The sequence below is a fragment of the Columba livia genome, chromosome 9 (genome assembly GCF_036013475.1).
Source record: "Columba livia isolate bColLiv1 breed racing homer chromosome 9, bColLiv1.pat.W.v2, whole genome shotgun sequence".
Classification (NCBI taxonomy): Eukaryota; Metazoa; Chordata; class Aves; order Columbiformes; family Columbidae; genus Columba; species Columba livia.
The window spans coordinates 7519330-7532394 of NC_088610.1; the positions used below are offsets into that span (position 1 = coordinate 7519330).

General features: G+C 47.9%; 1 protein-coding gene across 4 annotated transcripts in view; it reads right to left on the bottom strand.

The window, feature by feature from the left end:
- Positions 1-13065, bottom strand: part of FGF12 (fibroblast growth factor 12) — a 217142-nt gene that overhangs the window by 92054 nt on the left and 112023 nt on the right. Inside the window, exon 1 of one of the 4 annotated variants that reach the window (XM_065073635.1) lies at positions 3031-4375. The exons of 2 other annotated variants lie outside the window; for them this stretch is intronic. In XM_065073635.1, coding sequence (XP_064929707.1) covers positions 3031-3229 — 199 coding nt within the window. In that variant the 5' untranslated portion in view covers positions 3230-4375. Of the gene's footprint in view, positions 1-3030; positions 4376-13065 lie in introns of those variants that run through there. One more of the 4 variants, XM_065073633.1, reaches the window with a different exon arrangement.

Sequence of the window (13065 nt, forward strand, 5' to 3'; positions counted from 1 at the left end):
AGTCTGGTTGGTCTGTTTTCCCTAAGAGCTGATAGCTTTGATTATACAAGATGTCCCTTTGTGGATCTGGTTCCCCATCGCTTGCCAAAACCTGCAACTTCTCATGTGTGAGCCTGAACTTCTACCGGGTGTGAATTCTCCCTTCCCATATAAGAGCAGGAGTATTTTGCTCTTGCTTCACACAAGCTTTCAAATGAAGCACAAGGTGCCAACCAGTGTAAAATGTAACTCCACTCACGCACATATTTTAGTTACAGCACTGAGTCGCATATAAAAACACTTAATTGATGTAAGCTTACTTTTACAAAAGCGAAGGGAACATAGACCACAATCAGAGTTACATTTCTGTAATGGTGCAAGATGTTACAGCTCCACCATTGTCTCTTTGTAAGCTCACTGGCAGTGAGGGGCCCAAAGTGCGTTGTGCTGGAACAAGCATCAGGAATTAGATCTCTGTTTCAGGTGATGCTCCATGCCTTGGTCTCACGTTCTGTAAAATGAGGAGAATCCTTTCCATTTGATAGAGCTTATTGAATACTACAGATGAAAATCACTCCGTAAATGTGAAGTATTTTGACAGTTAGTCCCTTTAGCCATAAAACGAGGTCATGTTCCCCTACTACTGTACCATTTCCAAATGGGACTGTACCCCTTTTGAAAAAGGATGTTTCTCACATTCCTGCCACTGGCTTGCAAAGTACTGAGCCAGCAGATCATTAAGCACACATAATCACTAGGGTTGAGGGTCACTGCACAATGTATGCATTTTTCTTTAAACCAGTTTCAATCCATTTGCATGTCATTTCCTATGCAGAAGAGCGACTCTGCAATGAATAAGTTATCTGGGCACAATACACTCCCTGAATAAACAATGTGAATAATGGCAAACCAAGCGGCACGCTGCTTTCTGAGCAGCACACCTGAGTCCAGGAATAGGATGCAATTTAAAATATTGATATAGGGAACTAAAGCAGACACAGCCCACAGCCCAGGAAAGGACGCTTGAATTTTTTTCAAAGCGACTTAATTCCTCAGCTTCTTTAATTTTATAAAATTAATACTGTACTGGTTACAAGTGATTGACTGACAGCTCTAAAGACTGAACAGCTCTATTTTTACAACACTGAGTAGCATCAATCCTTCTTCCAAGCCCATAAAAAGTATTCCTTAAATCACTCTGGTCTGTAAGTCATCAATCACATTCCTCAGCCTGTAAGTCCATGCAAGTTGAGGGGATTCTTAGAACTCGTCAATTCTTCACAGGTATTTAGTGAGTCCAAAGGAAGCAGAATTGGACGTGTGAAGCTGGGAGTGCTGTGGCAGGACCAAAACAAAAAGCCTCACCAACTACACTCTGCTGTGAAAGTCACTCAAACTTTAATGAGACAGAGCATCTTGAAATCTAGGAACAGGTCCAGACTTCCCAAGCACTTTTAGTCATTGAGGGACCTCATTCAATAGCAGATGGAGGGACAAGAGGAAAGGGAAAAGATTTCAGCAGTGAGACTCCCAGGTCCTACTCTAGATCTTACCAAGAGTCAATGACCACACTTTTTTGACAAAAGCCATATTTCGGTCTGCATTCACAGGACAACTAATATATAGGATGGTCCAGCAAGCTATCACTCATCAAAACTTCGTAAGACAAACAAAAGAAGTATTTTTTTTTCTTTTTGAATATTTCAAGTCATGCTATATTTCAGGTATTTTGCATCCTCTTTTGGTAACTGCCCTAAAACAGATCGTTAAAGTGCCTACTTTTCACAGCCGAACCCCATGCATTTCAAGTCTTGAAGCATTTTGCTAGCTACATATAGTCCCTGCCCCACAGCCTGTAAATCAGGGGTGCTGACAGCAATCCAGAGTAATTATTCCTTCCCCTTTGTTGACAGCAGTAAAAGTAAGCCGTCTCCTATGGTGAGCAGCTTTCCCCCTATTTCTTTTTGTTCCTCACTTAAGTACAGGTTATGTACCCCAACCTAAAGACCAAAACAGCAGCCCTCAGCTACCTTGCTGTAGAGTCATGACTGACAGACTTCAGATGTGGAGAAGGGGCTTCATGAAGAGACTAATCAACAAAGTATCAATGTATATGGGAAACAAAGGATTACACAGATCAATGGCACAATCCTAAGAACTGAGTAAATGAGTGTGTCTGGTTTTTAACCATGATACTGACAGACATCTGAGAAAAGCACATTCACAGTGGCTTTCTTACTTTAGTGGTGATTTACAGCAGTAAAAAAATAAAGTAGTAAATACAAATTCCACCAAGAAATCACAGAGGGCCTACTCTTGCCAGGTACTGAACTCTCACACCTACCAAGGACGGGTGAGAAATCAAAGCACCTCACAGAACTGGAACTATGGGTGGTGGGACTTCATCACGGAAATGTGAGCAACATGTACACAAGGACTAAAGTTTTCCACTAGGAACCAAGATTACACATTAGCACACAAAGATATAGAAAGGAAAAAAGATTATCCTGAAACGCATTTCTAGTTTCTTGCAAGCTCACTGTTAGGTGTAACAGTTGTGCAGCTGCCATCTGGAAAGCTTTCTGAGCTAACAAAATTCCCTGTGCTCATGAAGTAGCACTTGATGGATCTAGTTATCAAATGGCCACAATTCTAATTGAGCCTCAGTTTATCGATTTCCTTGTCACCATGCAGAAAATAAGAGGAAAATGTTTAAAAAGTGAACCTGCAGGGAGATGGAAAAATACAGTTCTGGGTTAAGCTAGCACAGATTAAGTCGTCGGGTGTCTCCTGCCGAAAGACCCACTTCGCTCCCGCTTCAGATAGGAGCAGAGGGATGCTGGCAGCTGGTCTGTGCCCACCCATCCCACCAGCCCGGAGAAGATCCGACGGGAACCAGGCGAAAGTTCAGCGTGGAGCAAGCCTGTCCCCAGCCGGCGGTGCCAGGAGAACCCCGAGGCCGGCCAGACCCCCGGAGCAGCCATCCCGGCGGGTCCAGGGCTGCCCCACCCCGCGGAGCGGGTCCCCACGGCCTCGGCCTGCCGTACTCACCCGGTCTCCTCCTCACCGGCCTTTTCCTGCCGCTGCAGAAGCGCACTTTGCTGAAGACGCCCAGGACGTGCCTCTCACAGAGGGAGCGCCCGTCCTTGCTAGGGCTGGAGCGGCGCTTGGAGGCGGACACCCGGTCGCTGTTGGACTCCCTCGCCTGCCGCTTCTGCCGGATCAACGAGCTGGCGATAGCCGCTGCCATCGCCGCTCATGGGCCCCCCACGCCGCTCCGCGTCGCTCCGGGGGGCGCCGCCCGGGCGCGCTGAGGCCGAGCCGCCGCCGCGCCCCGCGGGGACGGGGCCGGGGACACCCCGCTTAATGCGCTGCAGCCCCGTGTCCCGGCGCCGGGGAGGGCTCAGCCGGCCAGGCGGAGCAGGGCACCCGGGCTAACAACCATGGCTGGCCGCTGGACCCCGCCGCCCATCGGTCTGTCCCCGGTGAGCGCCAATCCCGGCGCGGGCGCCCGTCGGCGAGACCGCCGGCCGGCCTGGCAGCGGCCCCGCGCCTTGTAAATCCGAGAGGCGGCTGCCCCGCTTGCAAAGGTCCGCCGGCGGCAGCTATGTCCAAAGGGTGGGGGCGCGGAGGATCCGCGGGTCCCTGCGGCGCGGTGCCGCTCTGCTCCGCCCGGCCGCAGGCGGCGGCGCTTCCTCCCGCCGGCCGCGTTCCGGCGAGGGGCCGTGGGATGAGTCAGAGCCCCCCCAGCCCGCGGCGAGCCCGGACCCCAGCCCGGTGGCTCCGAGGCGCGGCGCGGCAATGCGCGCACATGGACGCGGCTCCGCTCCGCTCCCACGGCCGGGCTCAGGGCGAGCCGCGCAGCATTTCTGTTCGCACTCCTCCTCTTTTCCCCCCCTCCCCACTCCGCTCTCAGAGAGGGCAGGAGGGGAAGGAACAAGCAGCCACGGGGAAAAGCACCAGGCCAGCAAACAAACAAAAAAGAGGCGATTAAATTAAATTAAATTTAAAAAAAAAAAAAAAAAAAAAGCGCCCCGGTCGCGGGTGCAAGCTCACATCGCCGCAGCTCGGCGGCCCGGGCTCATAGCGCCATGGCTGGCGCAGCTCTCCCAGCCCTGCTCGCCGTTTCTGCCCCGGCAGCGGCTCTCCCCGACAGCAGCAACCCACATCGTCCGGCCCGGCGGGAGGCCGCGGAGCGCTCGGCACCGGGGCGGCCCCGGGCCCGGCTGCCGCGGCGGGAACGGTGGCGGGAGGGGCGATGCAAGAAGGAGGTGGAGGGCGGGGGGTGCGGCTGCCGCTGCTGCTGCTCCGTGCGGGGCTCAGGATGCTCCGCGGTGCCGCCCGACGGTGGCGGGGCGAGGAGGAGCCAAGCCGCGCCCGCTGCCCGCCCGCATCCTCCGGCCCGGCCCCGGGAGCTGGGGGGAGCGAGGCGGGGAGAGGGGAGGGAGTGGCCGGGGAAGCCCCCCCGGACGCCCACGCGGCACGGAGTTGCTGCCAAAGCGGCGGGGAGCCTCGCAGCACCGCGGCGGCCGGGTGGGTCGGTCGGTGCCGGCCGGGAGCTGGGCTCCGGGAGAATTGCAGCTGCTCCTGCTCACCCTCCTCTACGCAATCCTACGTGATCGAGGTTTGGATGAGAAAAATCGCGCAGGCAGAGCGAGGCGACTGCAGCTCCGCGGCGGCTCTGCCCCTCCGCCCGGGCAGCCCCCAGGCCGGCCCGCCGCCCCCGCGGGGAGCCGGGCTTCCCCGGAGCCGCAGCCCCGCCCGTCCCCTCCGAGAGAGCCGCCTGCAGCAGCCACCCCGGCCACCTCCTCGGCCATTGCTGCAGGTGCTCGAGTGCCCAGTCTGAGCAGCCGAGCATCTTCATCGCTTTCCCTGCTTCTCCGTGCAAGGAGAGAGCGGGGGACAGCCCCTGGCACCCCAAGGGCTGCGCTGCCGTGGGGCGGGGAGGTCGGTGCCTCGGCTGGGGACCGTGCAAGCCGGCTGTAGTGGCGGGCACCAGCATGCTGCCCCGTTTTAGAACGGTCCCAGGCAGACCACCAGGTGCTCTGCTCGGGCCAGTCCGCAGGAGCTGGACCGGCTCCCTCGTATCTACAGCCACAGAACTGCACCAAACAAAATTTAAGGAGCAGAAATACATCTCCAGTTATCCAGAGAAGTAACTGCTGTAGCTTCCATAAGAACAGTGCTCCTCAGTTTCACGTTCGAGTAAGAGCTAACAAGCATATATGCAGGAGGTGATGAGCAAGATGTTTGGGGGAGCATGTAGTAGTCAGGGTGGAGGGAGGACATCTGCCCCAGCTACACTTCCGTGAGTACCAGGGGCACGACGAGACTAATGCAGTCCTGAAGGTGCAGGGGTGAAGCATATCCCTTGCTGAGGGGACTTTAAACCAGCTGGTGATACACCTTGGGAATTACCAACTTCAGCAAAATAATCCTTTTAACTACTTCATTACAAGAACTCCAGCTCTAAACTGATGTATCGGGGAAAAAAGGCAACTAGAACAACCACCCACTAAATCCTTAAAGATTAACTAAAGTCTGGCATTTACTTCTTAATTTTCACTCTTAATCCCTATGCATGCCATACGAGGTGGAATCAGGTTCTCCAAGAGAGAAAAGGGGAGGAAGATATTCAGAAACATTTGGGAGATATAAATGTTTGACTGTTGATCTCTTTTTAACTGTTGCCAAGTTTTTTTGAGCAGATTTCACTGTCCTGATCAATAAAGATTTTTCTTCCCTTTCCTGTAACTAAAATGCTTCATATTTTAATTTTCTCTGCCGGATTATTTCACTTGACATCAAAGAATGTAGCAGTACAAGGTACAGGCATGGCCTAAAGAAAGCTGTTTGCAATCAGAGAATCACGGTCTGAACTGCCAGTGATTTATCCAAAGCTTCATCTTCAAAGGATGTGAGCAAATCTGGTATCTTCCCAAGAAAGAGGTTTTCCATCTATATATAAAGATACTTTTTTGCCTGTAGTCTTCAAATCTCTGTTGAAAGAATGCTGGTTTATTTCCCCCTCATATTAGATAAGTTTCAGTTATTTTGACATGCAACTAATTTGTTTTCTTGTGTAGCTGTAAACTCAGAGCAGCAGCTTGGCGCTTTATAGTGATCCCAATCAGTGATAAGGCTGGTCACAGTATAATTTTTTTTTCTGGTGATTTATGCATCTGAAAGAAAAGCTACTGCAACTCTAAGAAGAAATGCTTCTCCCCCGTCTCTCTGCTTCTGCAATGATGGAATTAAATTAAAGCAGAGTTTGTGAAACTGAATATAATGTTGCATTTGCTAGCACGCAGGTCTGTCTTTATAGATGGCCAAGGAGTCCATGGGCTTTGGTTCTGAATATAGGCACAGCGCCATGAACTCATCCGTCATGACGTTACTGGCATACGCGTCTGCTCTGCACCATTTTGGATCATGCCCCAATTTCACAATGTTTTCTGAAGAGCCTTGGCTTTTATAAACACTAAGAAAGCCTAGAGCTGTCTTGAGCTGGAGAACTGAAGACCAACCTCATCGTGCTCCTGCACTGTCAGTCTTGCAGGTGAAACATTACCTTCGGTGGGCTGCCAAGTGAAACAGAAAAGCTTCCATGTGCTGTGGTCTCTGCCATTAGAAGTTCTCTCCTTCCACTTTTATTTTGGTAAAGAGGGCTCAAAACACCTCCCATTTTCATCTGCATCAGCTACTCCTCTTGGAGATTAGTATAGCTTACGCTGTTTCATCCCAACTAGTTCCTGCTGAATCCAGGGGCTACATTCTGTTGCCACCAATGGAAGCTGAATTGTTTGATCAAACTGGGCAAATATGGCATTTCTCCTTAAGGCACATTTTTTACATATTTATCCATCTATATTTAATAGAATAATCTCTATATTATAGAATTATTACAGCAAGTTTTTCTCCACTGCCTCTTCACCCCTGGGCAACCACTCCTCAACTTGAGTCCCAATCTGGAAAGCTGCACTGTGCACACTATGAAGATGGAAGGAAAGAATAGCACTGATTCATAAAACGAACAAGCAAGACAGTGTTTTGATCACACTGGAGACAGATGTGAATGCTCCTCCTTGCAGTTTGTGGAGAAACACCCCATCCTGCACATGGGAGCAGGCAGAGGGTCAGACTCTCTATGGCTGTTGGAGAATCAAACTCAAAATGCTTATTAAATATCCTCAGCCCACCCTAAGCATACAAGAAGCCTACGCATTAGGTGCTCACTATGGAAGGAGGCCAATATAAACATTAAAAGACACTGTCATTTCTAAGGTTTTATTCACTTTATATATTTCTCAACTCTTTTGTCCTCAATTGCTGAAGTTTAAAATGAAGGCCTGGCTGAATTTCAGGGCTTTCAGGGCTTTCATGGCTTGAACAGAGAAGAGATCTAGAATTGAATTCCCTTATCTTCCTAAACAGAACAATCTATCTAGGTCAAAACGGAGGTTATTGGCATCTTTCCTTAGCGAAGTGCAATAATTCCCGCAGGGTTGCTTACAGAATATCCTGTTTATTTTTCATAGAGCCTTCAAAAGCCATGGGCTAGATTCAGTCATTAGGCATATCTTGCTTTACTAATTCTGTACACACAGAGCTAACTACAGATAGAAGTGTATGCAGGTCTTATGCTGTTTTATCTGCATAGCTACTGAAAATGAACACATGAAAGTTAAGGAGCAGATTTAAATTTAATACCACTTTAAAATGTGTATGTGTATTGCTGTGGTTGAATGGGAAAAAGAAAGACGCCCATCTCTGGCCAATAATTATGAATGGCCTAATTCAACATTTTGCAGCAGCATAGCAACAAATCTCTTCCAATAGGAAGGCACCGTTGAGTTGGAAAGTCTGCATGCAGACACCTCTTAAGAATTGTACTGAATTTCCACGCCATCTAAATTACATCTAAAATGTGCATTGCCAGGGCTGCTTATTAAGCAGTATTAAGCCCATATCCATGTTTTATTAACTTTATTCTTTACAAGGTAGCCCCTTGTTGCGTGTCTAGCATAATTAAAATTCATGCAGCTTTGGCATTCCCCAGTCTCTCTGCGTGGGTGGGCTTTTTTTAAAAAGAAAACATGCCTGGGTAACCTGATAAAGAAAAGACCTCACAGTATTTTGCTCATTTTATGTACAGGGTAATTCTGTTTACAGTGCAAGGTTTTATATCTATGTTTGGATGCCTAATAAGAACTCACATGGCCACTTAAAAATATGCTGTTCAGGGAGAGAGATCTGGCCCTAAAACAACAGCAGAGTATGAAAACTGCCTGGCTTTCTGGGCTTTTCTCGCACAGCTGAGCTCTGAGCTGACTAGGATTTTAATATACACAGAAGAGCCTGTATCATCTGATTGCTATATTAAAATAATTTATTTAATGGGCCCCTCACCCCCTTTCTTTTTTTGCTTCAAAGATTCAATTAAAACAAAATTTGCAGCTCATCATGAGGTGTACTTATTAGCCTACCCAGTGTCTTTAAAAACAGCTCTAGCCTGGTGAGAAGTTAGGCTTGTCTGTGTCTTAAAGCATGTGGCAGGTGAGCAGGTAAACAGATAGCAGAATGAAACCATTGCTGCAAAAAGAGGGCCACAAGCAGCACCAAGACAACAAAACAAACTGGAGCCCAGAAAGAGACATAATTTCACTCATATTTTATATGTTCTTAAGTGTTTTTTTCCTTTTTAAGGGAGGATTTCTACCTAAGGTTTTATTTCTCCTCAGTGACTTGTTGCCTATACCAGGTGGAGGCAGGGGAACACAAGAAAGCTTCGCTTCACTGAAGGCAGCTGTAGCTAACTAGGAATGAAAATGTCATGATGCATGTCTTCTCCTGTATGGCTGAATAGACTTTATCTCCTGGGTTCTGGAAGCACCTGCTGGAAACAGCAGGAAGGGACATCATCTGGGGTCAGTTCTGCTTCCTACATCTTGCTGCAAAGCTCGTCACCCCAAAACAAAGCCTGAAAAGGAGTAGTAGTGGAGGGGCATCTGAAATCATTGCCATGTACAAGGAGAGACCTCCCTGCAGACAAGTCAGTGCCTGTCCCTCGTGCCAGAGCAAGACCTGGGGCTTGTTCAAGATGTGCTCATCTCAGAGCTGCTCTTCCCAGGTCTTACATCGGCATTCACGGCTTGCAAGAAAAGAGTTCATATCCCTTGTGCTTTTAATGCAGAGCAGGACCTTGAGGCTGAAATAGGTGAAACAGCTACCACAAAACAACACCAGCCGTGAGACAGAGACTGACTAAACACACATCATGCCTTTCTCTGTCTGAAGCAGAGACCTAGCCCTCCGATCTCAGGGTAGTGGCACTTTGAAGACAACTCCTACAACCTTCCCCTCCCTAGAAGAAGTCAGCCATCCCCATCTTTTAATCTTGTTTGATGACTGCCTGTAAGCCCATTTTTGCCTATGCTTTCAATAATGTGAGATGCAGCCAATTCCCACGGACATTGAACTGATTGTGTCTGGCTTTACATCCCACCTGCCTGAAGGTGATGTGGTCTGGTGGAGAGTGTGACCCCACAGTACAGTTTCGGGCCCAGAGCCTCCAAAGACCTGGGCTCAGAAGGTCTAAGGGGCTGCCCATGATTTTTCCCCCTCCCTGGGAGGAAAGAAAGCTGCTCGGGCTGTGAAACCTTCTTATGCTTTAACCATACAGCCAGACACTGATTCTAAACAGAACTGTTTTTAAGCATGTCAGGACAAGTCTTTCAATTTAAAGTTTCCATCAAGCTGACTTTGCTGAAAGTCAAACAGATCCTTCCTGATTAGATCTCGGCTGAGGCAAAACAGCCCAATGATGTGATTGAGAACGATAAAAAGAATGGAGGGATAACAAAACCCCTATCGCATTCCTCCAGCAGGTCTGCTCCACAGCAAGTCAAGGCTTGGAGATTGCAAACATCAGCTTTCTAATGCACATGTGTTACACTGGCAAAGGCCAGAAGAGGTGGAAGGGAGATAAGCTGTCAGGGAGAAATAAACTCCCTCCAAACTCATAAATCTCTGTATCAGCATGTAATAGATTCCCTGACCCCAAACTTTGCTTGTCCCTTCATCCAGACTCTAAATCCATAAGAAGCCCAGCATTTGCAGCCTGAACCAGGTTGTATCTCAAATCCTGCTGGGTCAGAAAAGCAGTGTTTCAAAGGGGCAGCCCATTGCTCTGTCACTCGGCAAAGGCTCCTTGCAGTTCAGAGAGCTCACAGGAAATGCAGTGACTCTGACAAAACCTGCTACTCCCACCGCCATCAAGCTCTGCAGAACAGGAGTGCTGGGACATTAATCCTGCCCTCAGGATGCCTCTGAAGTTACATACATCCAGATTGCATCTTATTTAACCAAACCTGCTTATTTCTCCCACATACTGCATGGGCATACTCAACACTAAATGTAAATAAGAGATAACAGCTGTCATACAGCTAGGACAAAGTTTGAAAATTCCCTCATCCCCTGCTGATCTAAAGTGCTGAGTAAAAAGGATCTGAGTGAATACACCGCTTCCCCCACATACCCTGGCCTCCAAACACACCTTTTGCTATTTGCATTGTAATTTATTTCCTTCCCCAGCAATAAATCAACTTTTCTATCTCCTCAGTGAAATGAAATCCCATGTCCTCTCTCCCTGCACTCTCACAGCTCCTGCAATCCAGACACCAATAAAGATATCAGTAGCCTGGAAGCAAATCTAAGTTTGCCAAGGATACAAAGACTAATGCAGTAGTAATTGATGATCGCAGCAGGTCTGGTGAAGAGACTAAACTGAACTGACATGGAAACTGAGCATATATTATAGAAACAAGTTTCATTTTAACGCAGCCAGATCAGATCCCTGGGGATAAATTGTGCAGTCTGTATTACTTCAAGACTGGGCACCATTTTATTTCATTTTGTTTTTTTTCCCCAGAAAGCAGAGTTCTGGGAATTGAGAACCATGAGAGAGATAGAGCTGAAAAGGAGCTTTTTCCACAGAACCACAGCTAGGACATCCCAAGCCCAGCCCCCTGAGGTACATGCATGAAGGAACAGGGAGCAGAAGCAGAAATGCTCTGTCACATTTGTACCCACCGCTACAGCAAACACCAGTATCACAAAAGTCACAAAGTCTGGTTGCCATACTTCAGAAGTGGCAGGAATCAGAAGATTCAAGAGGGTCTGAGGCCTACAAATATGGGTATAGTGAGAAACTCAAGCAGTTCAATCTCTTTGTTGCAGTAATAAGCACATCTACAGGTGATTCACATGGGGCCACGCTGTGAAAATGCTCTTGGTAGTCAGCTGTTTAGTCTGTTAATACTGTAGCCACTGCTAGTTTGCTGTTGCTGAAAATCTGGCCACAGAAGAAAAATGGTTGAGATCCTCTGTATCCAAGAGAATGACAGAGAAGATTTGGCCCTGACTGATAAATCTCTTACTTCTCAGTAAGAACATTTTGAAAAGGAGGGGCTCCTTCAATCCAGCAAAGTCAGAATGAGCTCTAGAGGCTATGAGTCAAGGCTAGGCTCATGTTTATTGTTACTAGCAAAGGTAATTCATCAAGAGAATGATATGGCAAGAGTTGTGATGGATTCTCTATCACTTCACCCTAAAAGACAACCTCTTTCAAAAATAGATGAGCTGATATCATAGCGTATAGGTACAAAGGACCCTGGAGAGGTCACCCCTGTACTATGCCAGCAGTACCTTCATCATCACTGACAAGGTTGGTCTGATCACTGCTTAGGGACCTGCAGCAGTGGAAATCCCAGTGCTGCTTTGGGAATATGGCTTTGCAGCACCCTCAGCTGAGAAAAGCTCCTCATAACATCTAGTCCAAGTCCAACTTATGCAGAAGATTCTGCTCTATTGATATGTCTGCCACTGAGGACTTACTAGGCTTGTTCTGTGCAGTCCTGACTTAAGTGAAGCAGAAGACCAGACTGTGCAACCACAAATACTCCCTTCACCTGACTACTGAGACTCAAGTATGAGACCCAGTATGAGTCAGTATTAGAGCTAATATGAACAGAAATCCATTTTGCAGAAAAACTTGGGTTCAAAGCTATGTTTCTTCTCCATGAGGAAAGAAAATGAGACCTTTTGGAGCTCACTATGAAATGCCAGAAGAGCAAGAAAGCACACTACTGTGGTAGAACTGATTGTCTCACACCACTTTCAAGACCAAGACTCAAGTCTCTGCTTTTGCACTAGGCAGAGCAGCCATATGAAACTGGATTTTTAAATCCCTGTGCAACAGGCTCCTCTGAAATGACTATTTCCTTTCTCCCTCCCACAGTTTTGATTAAATGGCATTTTTCAACAGAAAAAAGCACCGCTACCAATTGTTTGGCTGCTCCTCCTGCAGGCATCCATCATACTCTCCCAAACCTGTATCACTCATATGTGTCTCCCTGACAAATTACAGTTTTGGCCTTTTCTGCCCTCAGACTGCTGAACTCAGAAGTGCTTAAAGCAGAAGCTGCCATAGCTGCTCTAACCACTTTCTAGGGCCCTCTGGGGCTTTCCAAGAGTAGCTTTTGGACATTGGTAACCCTGATTCCTTGCATCTTTTATTCATGACCTCTCTACAGCTCCTGTCTTAGGCAAGGAATTCCTGTACAGTGTGATTTCTTTCCTTTTCTCTGGACATGCTTGCTTGTCCTCCCCCTTCATAAGCATGTTTATTTTCCCACTTCAGGGAAAGAGTATCTCTTTGGTCTTATTCCATTTAAGGATTGTTGGAGCCTGCTACAAACAAGTCATTGGTTGAACTTGGTGTCCAGACACTACCCCAGTAAAACAGCAGAAATAAGCAGAGTGAGCAATGCCTTCTATCGGGCATGGAGAAACAAGCAACAGACCCTGCTTACCCATCAAAGTCACATCCTAAAGCCTTCCTTTTTGAATGCAGTTGGACAAGATCCCTGAGTTTCCCTTTCTACCCCCATAAAGAAGGCTGCAACGTTGGGAATGCTCCATCCCCATTGCCCCAGTGATAGTGTCAGCTGCCCCTTGTGTAGCATCCAGCACAATGGCCATGGCTCATCCTTGCCACCTGCTCCGTGGCATTTACAGTGCCCATGG